The sequence below is a fragment of the Borostomias antarcticus genome (assembly GCF_949987555.1).
Source record: "Borostomias antarcticus genome assembly, chromosome: 18".
Taxonomy (NCBI): domain Eukaryota; kingdom Metazoa; phylum Chordata; class Actinopteri; order Stomiiformes; family Stomiidae; genus Borostomias; species Borostomias antarcticus.
This window is the reverse complement of record NC_140251.1, coordinates 17,946,108-17,953,607: the sequence shown is the minus strand read 5'-3', so window position 1 is coordinate 17,953,607 and position 7,500 is coordinate 17,946,108. Positions and strand designations below refer to the sequence as shown.

Here is a 7,500-nt window from a genome sequence, read left to right as displayed (position 1 = left end):
GTGTGGGCCTGGAGGTCCCTGAGTCGGCCCTCGGCTGGCCCCCCACAGCAGAGGCCTGGCAGCCTGCCCTTCTCTAGCACCTCCCTCCTCACCGAGGACAAGGAGGAGAGAAACCGACTCCTTTTTGAGCTCAGTCAACTCAGTCAGCTTTGTGTTGCCAAAGAAACAGATGTGTGTGTGTGTGTGTGTGTGTGTTTGGATTGGATGGGACTGGATTGGAGTGCTTTTTTTGTTGGAATCAGTTCCCAGATGTAACAGCTTGAGGCAGAGGCAAGTTGTGGCACACATCATGTTTCTCTGGTGATAACTAAAAAAATTGGCTTGTATTTATTTTTGCTAATCTAGCGTTACACAATCTGTACCTTGACACATGGCTCCTGTTAAGCCGAAGTGTTCGAAAGACATATGAATGGATCGAAAAAGATCAACTATCTCACAACACATGATTGCAACAGCTTCCTTTAGGCCACCCCCCACTCTACAGTGAAGGTATGCAGGACACAGTGTGCTAGGGACTCTTAGTTGAGGCACGATGAGATGATGATGATGGAGTTAAGTTGCTGCTGTTTGTTTTTCATGTGTTGTCTTAAGAATGATCAAGTCTGCTTTAGTCTGACCTTCAAGCCTCGTTTTCGTCATCAACATTGTTTACTTTATGAACTTAGAGAAACACACGGTCCAGAACTAATCCATCACTGTCTTCTCTCACTCTTCTCCTTCTCCCTTCTACAGAAATCTGGCGAAGAATCCGCTGACAACACTGTCATGGCAACTGTTCCAGAACCTTCAACTATTTGAGCTGTAAGTTGAAACGTTCTTAATCTCTTCATGGCCCCATGTGGGTATTTTTGAAATGTAATATTTTCTCTGCGTTTTGACCTCCTGTCCACACGAAAATGTCAGAAAGCAGAGTAACATGGACGGGTGAAACGGAGCGTCATTGACATCATGACCACAATTTGCGCATTGCAAAGTTGTTTGATAGTAAGCAATAGGTTTGTTAAACTGTTATTGAAATCTAGTGATGAAATGTACAGTAATGATGAAACCTCACTGAACCCTTTAAAGCAGGGGTGTCAAACTCTGGCCCGCGGGCCAAATTTGGCCCGCAGTGTAATTATATTTGGCCCGCGAGGCAATACCATATGACTACTAGAGCTGGCCCGCCAGTATTATACAGCGCATTCACCGCTAATACTACAAATCCCATAATGCTCTGCTGTTGGTTTGGCGCGTCAATCAAGACAGGACCCAGAAACGCCCTCTCTTCTGTGACAGTAGTCATAGCAATCTCATACTACAACTGTAACCGTGTTACCCCTTCTTAAAAATGGCGAAAATAAAGGCAGAAAACAGAAGCTTTACGTTATGTAACGTCTCACTGTGATAGAGACACCTGTGTTGACCTAGCCGGCCGCTGTGTTTGCTCTGTTCCTGTTCATTCAATCCTGTCTGCCTTCTTGCCGGCCTGTCTGTCTGCCTGCCTGTCTGTCTGCATGCCGGCTGTCTGTCTGTCTGCCTGGCTGTAGGACAGTCAGGGTTTTACAAGCTTCTCTACTGAGCAGATGGAGCACCAACACTTGTGTCTGAGGGTGTATTCACATGTTAGTGCACACCATTGATGCGCACCAAAAGCGAAAGTGATAAGTGCATATTCAATGTTAAAGCAAAACTTGTTTGGGTCCATATTAAAATTTTCATTTGTTCAATGTTGGCCCGCGACTTTGTTCAAGTTTTAAATTTTGGCCCACTGTGTATTTGAGTTTGACACCCCTGCTTTAAAGCATGCGATGAAAAGATTTTTGATAAGAACTTTGAGCAGAGTCAAGAGGAATATTAAGTGACAAGAGTAAAGGGGTCTTGAATGAGGTTTTCAGCTTTGTATGAAGCTCTAATGGCCTGTACAAACTACATGAATTCAGGAAGATTTTGGGCCGATTTTTGTCCCAGACAAAGTGGCCCGATTTTGAACATCGGGAACGACGAAAAGCTGTGTAGTGTGACATGATCGAAGATCAGTGATTTGCCGTCTGGGATGCCCTACGACAACCCGACGAAAAGTCTAGCATGTCAGAATTGTTTGTATTTTCCTGCCTAGTCTGACATCTCCTGCGACCATGCCTACGACACACCTTGACGTTGACAGTGTTGACACGATGACAGTGTTCTTTACATGTTAACACATCCGTTACCTCAAGTTCTCCTTGAAGGATAGACAGCCCATACTGTCCTCTTCGAGACACCCAGGAACAGGTCCACAATCGTTTTTCATTTATTTTATTTTTCTTCTTTGACGCTTAGCAACACAGCTTACGCCGAATTCCGACTCCCTGGCAGTATCAATCAATCAATCAATCAAAGCTTTATTTGTATAGCGCATTTCATACCCAGAGGCAACACAATGCGCTTTACAGAGAACAAGGGAGGTGAGCATACGACCCACTCTCTACATATTCCAGAGGGAAGCAAAAAAACAGTAATCACCCGGGGGCCAGATAAGTGAGCTGTAAAGATTCTTCCCTGACCCCTCTCAGCAAGGCGATCCAGCAAGCTCCAGGAGTATGTTTGTCTACCGACTAAGAACATTTATAAAGCAATACATTACATTAAATTACATTTCAGAGTGAGAGAGGCTAAAAGCATCATAGGAGAGAGAATATTCTACGGACATGCTACGACATCCACAGCAGACACGGGGGTATCTATCGGACTCCGGGAGGTCTGCTGGTGACAGTGGGGATCCCACTGCTCTTCTCTTTAGTTCGATCTGCACTCTTCTTCTGACCAAACAGGTTTACAGTTTCTAGCACTCGGCAAAGACAAGAGGAGCAACTTGTCACAAAAAGTGAGGCTAATTTAGGTTTTATGATGAATTGCAATGCAAACCTATGGCTAGCTATTACCACGATAATAAACTACGAGAACACTTGGAATATGAACCTACATAATAGTTTACCAGTAATACTGCTCCATTCATATAAAGTCATATTATTTATCCCTCCTCACATGTATTGTGGTTAGCCTGCATCTCTAGGTCACATCTCTATGACGAAAACATAATACTTCAACTGTATCAACTGTAGTTTTCATGAGGCAGATATAGCCTAGTTGTGGTTGCCTACATATCCGTTTTGGCAGTCAAAAGATAACTCAAAACTCAAAGATAGTGAAGGGGAGTCAGATTCTGCCGGGAAATCTGAATTATTTGGCACAGCACCCCACCACCATCATTTTGAGTGTAAATAAAGCTTGAATACAGTGCATATTGAATACTTCTTCCATGACTGACAATTTATAGACCAGACTACTGTACCAGAACTTTCGCAATAATGCGCATGGTCGTGGAAGACAGGATATGATGATTTGTCGCGGTCATTCGTGTAGTGTTGACAATGTCCCGGCCACGACACGGCAAGAATTTATGGAACTGTGATCGTCTAATCTGACATGGTGACCATCGTGAAAGACAAAATAAATTGTGTAGTCTACACAGGCCCTAAGCTATCGCTTTGCTTCCATTTCAAAGGCACCCGTGTCCATCTAGTCAGCCATCTGGGAGTTATTAGAGGCTGCTTTCACCATCATTGCATTTAGTTCTGTTTAGTTTTCCAAGACTGAAATTGCCACTGGCTCAAGAAGACGCTCAATATGTGTCCTCGCAACGCTTTTGCGATGTTGGTGTGGACGGAGACATTTTCTAAAACACTGTTGGTGTGGACGTGAATTTGGGGTAAAAACGGAGGGGATGGGGAATGCATTTTCAGAAATATCCGTGTGCAGGCTGCTCCGGACACTTTTCAAAGATTCCAGGACTTCCGTTGGGCTGTTCGTCCTCTCAACAAATGGCAGGGAAGAGACTTGCGGTGCCAATGCAGTCCTCCAGCTTCACCTCCGGAGAGGTGAAATCAGAGAGATGGCCTGTCCAAGGTGATTGTCCAATCTAGAGTAGCCTGCCCGTTTGTCCAAAAACGATCAACCAATCAGACAGTTTATGGGCTGAGAACAGTGGCTTGTTTGGGCCCGTGCAATTCTCCTCTGGCTGGAGATGGGACCACATAAAACCACATTAAATCAAGTCTAGTGTTGAGATGAAGGTAGAGGGGTTGTCATCCTTTCTCCACCCCCCACCCCTCACCCCTCTCTCTCTCTCTCTCTCTCTCTCTCTCTCTCTCCCTGTCACCTCTCTCCCCCTATCAGGCAGCAGGCTGCTTCATCAGGGCTCCCAGAGAGGAAACGAGCTGGAGGAGAACAGCCTCACTGATGCTTGTATTCTAAACGTGGTATTTTAAGCTTCGGAAGCAGGGCAGCTCCTATGGGGAAGGCCGTCTTCGTCTCAGGGTTGGATGTCCTTCTGAGTACGGGGAGGGAGAACAGGGGAGGGGGTAAAATGAGGGGTAGAGAGAGGATAAGGAGGAGGGGATCGTGGGAGAAAGGAGAAGGAGGAGGGGATTGTGGGAGAAAGGAGGAGAAGGTTATCTTGAAGCACCATTTTAATAGACGCCTAATGCACGCTGGCTTGTACTGCCTTGTGGATTAGACATTGTGAGCAGCACAGCAGCACTAAAATTATACAATATAAGCAATTGTAAGACACAGGCAGTGCCGGCTCTAGGTGTGTGTGTGTGTGGGGGGGGGGGGGATATGCTCGGGGCTGCGGGGGTGGTGGATGGGGAGGAGGAGGGGTACGGGCTGATAGATGGCACATATGCAGCTGTCTGGAGATGTTCTCAAGAGTGAGACATTAAATGTAGCCGGTGAACATCACAAATGAATGAGTTAGGACGTTTTTCAAGTATGTGTGCAGTACTTTATGATATGATATGACAAGTCTGTCTCATAATTTCTGCTTTTCATACCCACGTTTTACATTACAGTCATTTAGCAGACGCTTTTATCCAAAGCGACTTACAATAATTGCATTTAACATATGTAGTCAGCGTACTGCTACTTGCCAGAACTCACACGTGCATGTCCTTAAAACAAGTGATTAAGAGCATAATCTAGTGCTGAAGCCAAAGCGCAAGAGTAGCATAATATACAGTAAATACATTAGGTGCTTACGAGATATGATTCTTGAAGAGGTGAGTTTTGAACCTGCGGAGAAAGACCGGCAGGGACTCTGCTGTCCTGACATCAGTGAGCAGTTCATTCCACCACTGCGGGGCCAGGACAGAAACAAGCTGTGACCATGTTGATCGACCCCAGGGGCCTCAGAGTGACAGGGCAACCGATCGCCCTGAGGTAGCAGAGCGTAATGGTCAGGAGCCAGTGTAGTTCTTCTGAGGTGTAGTTTCAGTGCTATTCTGAGGAGCACCGAGGTGACCTGCTTCAATGAAAAAATTTAGATTTTTCAGGATATTTCTGAGTGTCTGATTGTATTTAATCTATAATTACAAAAACGGTTCAATAGAGAGCCAGAGATAAGCTGTTGACAGACAGGCACAGCTGGAGAACAGAGGAGATGAGTTGATCAATCCTGAGGAGCTGAGTGCTATTTGGCCCCGACCAATTTGGAACAAAGCCTTCTTTTTTTTCTTATCTCTCCTACTCTTCTTTTTGTAATTTTCCCCCGGTAATCTTAGGATAGGAGAAATAGAATACATTTGATTTCTTTCATAAATGATTTACTTTTTGGTCTCTGTGGAGTGCTCTCCAGAATTACAAACACTGTTATGGTCTTCAGGGAGGAGGACAGGGCCTGGGGATTGGATGCTAATAGTTTGTGTGTGTGTGTGTGTGTGTGTGTGTGTGTGTGTGTGTGTGTGTGTGTGTGTGTGTGTGTGTGTGTGTGTGTGCGTGCGTGTGCGCATGTGTGTGTGTGTGTGCGTGCGTTTGGTAAGACAAATATCACGACACGTCTGAGACAAAAATGACAGAGTTAAGACCGGAAAATAGGAAATGGATCCCAAACGCACAGCACAGGATCAGAATTGATTTTATTTCCATGAAGTTTTCCATGCATACTAGGAATTTGCTTTTGGTCGTGGTGCATAACATGGAAACAACATTGGACAGGGTGCAGGGACGAGACAGGACAGTGCACAGAACAGGACAGTGCAAAGAACAGGACAGTGCAAAGAGCGACAAAATACTAGTGAAATAAAGCTAAGACGGAGAACGATGCAAGCTGGGCGTTTTAATAGAGGCTGAGGTCCAGTTCAGCATAATGACCAGAAATGCTAATCCAGGCAGGGGTGGGGCGATCTGCGTCCAACAGTGGTCCGTCATCCAGGTTCGTAGTCAGGGTTCAGAAGAGGGGGTCAGGGAGGGGGTCAGGGTTCAGAAGAGGGGGTCAGGGAGTCCGAGCGTCCATCTAGAGGTGGTTGGCAGGCAGGCTGGGTCTGAGGGGCAAACAGAAAAAGCAGGGTAACATAAAACTGCACGGACATTACACAAAAATTATGAGCTGGAAAAAGTACAGTAGTCTAGACTGGCTATACTTGCCACAGGAGTCTATGGGAAGATCTGGCGACGATCGTCGAGAAGGCCGGGGTTCTTGTAGGAAGGTGGATAAGTAAGGGTTAATCAACGAGTAGGTGTGCGTTAAACGGTTTTAAGGCACGACGTGGAGGCGAAGAACCTAATTGGACTTTTCACCTCACTGTCCCCAAATCAAAAACTGTTTTTTCACTTCGTGTTTTAACGTTAGCCTATCACTGTCAGTTGTAGGCTACGTCACATTCTTTGCGGAGGCAGCCTCCCTCCGCTGCGCGCTGGGTGGTTCTCCTACGTCGTGCCTTAAAACCGTACGGCGTGGAGGCGAAGAACCACCCAGCGCGCAGCGGAATGTGACGTAGCCTACAACTGACAGGGATAGGCTAACGTTATAACACGAAGTGAAAAAACTCTTTTTGATTTGGGGACAGTGAGGTGTCTGGCTATCATAAAGAGTTTGTTGGCAAATAGATTTGACAACTGGACAATGGATGCGTTAAACAGCAAATATGCAGTATCCAACACTTCGTTCATGGCTAGCTAGCAATGGTACAGCAGGCTATGGGATTAGCTCATTTGGGTTGCTGTCAAAGCCGGCGCATTAATTTAGATTGGTAATTAAACTTCAGCCGAACTACGTGTGCGTATACACAGTTTTAACGCACGTCTGATGGCCAATCAGGAAAGAGTATTAACCCAGGCCATGGTATAATGATGATTGAAGTCAGGTGTGCAGTGCTCAGCTGTATGCGCATTCGCTAATTAGCCACAACCATCTCCACCTGTGGTGAAGTGCGCGTGCCGAGGTACTTGGCGTCTCTGGATCTGTCCCGGGGGAAGAGGAGCGGGAACGCGCCCCGCCTCCGGAGACTGGACCGCATCCCAGCATGCAACGGGGGGCCGGGGGGAGAAGAGGAGGGTGTTTATGGAGACGAGGACTGTGTAACATTTAGTGTGCATCAATGGGTTCGTCCGACAGTTTAGGATAGAGGCACTCGGCCTACGGAAGCGAGTGCTTCGCCTCACCTCTGTGTGAACCATGCGCCAGCCTAGTCTGTCAACATT

At 46.3% G+C, this 7,500-nt stretch overlaps 1 protein-coding gene across 1 annotated transcript in view; it reads left to right on the top strand.

Annotated features, from left to right (window-relative positions):
• Nucleotides 1-7,500, top strand: part of LOC311321175 (NT-3 growth factor receptor-like) — a gene marked incomplete at both ends in the record, with an annotated part of 213,357 nt that overhangs the window by 101,452 nt on the left and 104,405 nt on the right. The window contains one exon of the mRNA XM_084453109.1: nucleotides 733-801. Coding sequence (XP_084309235.1) covers nucleotides 733-801 — 69 coding nt within the window. The remainder of the gene's footprint in view (nucleotides 1-732; nucleotides 802-7,500) is intronic.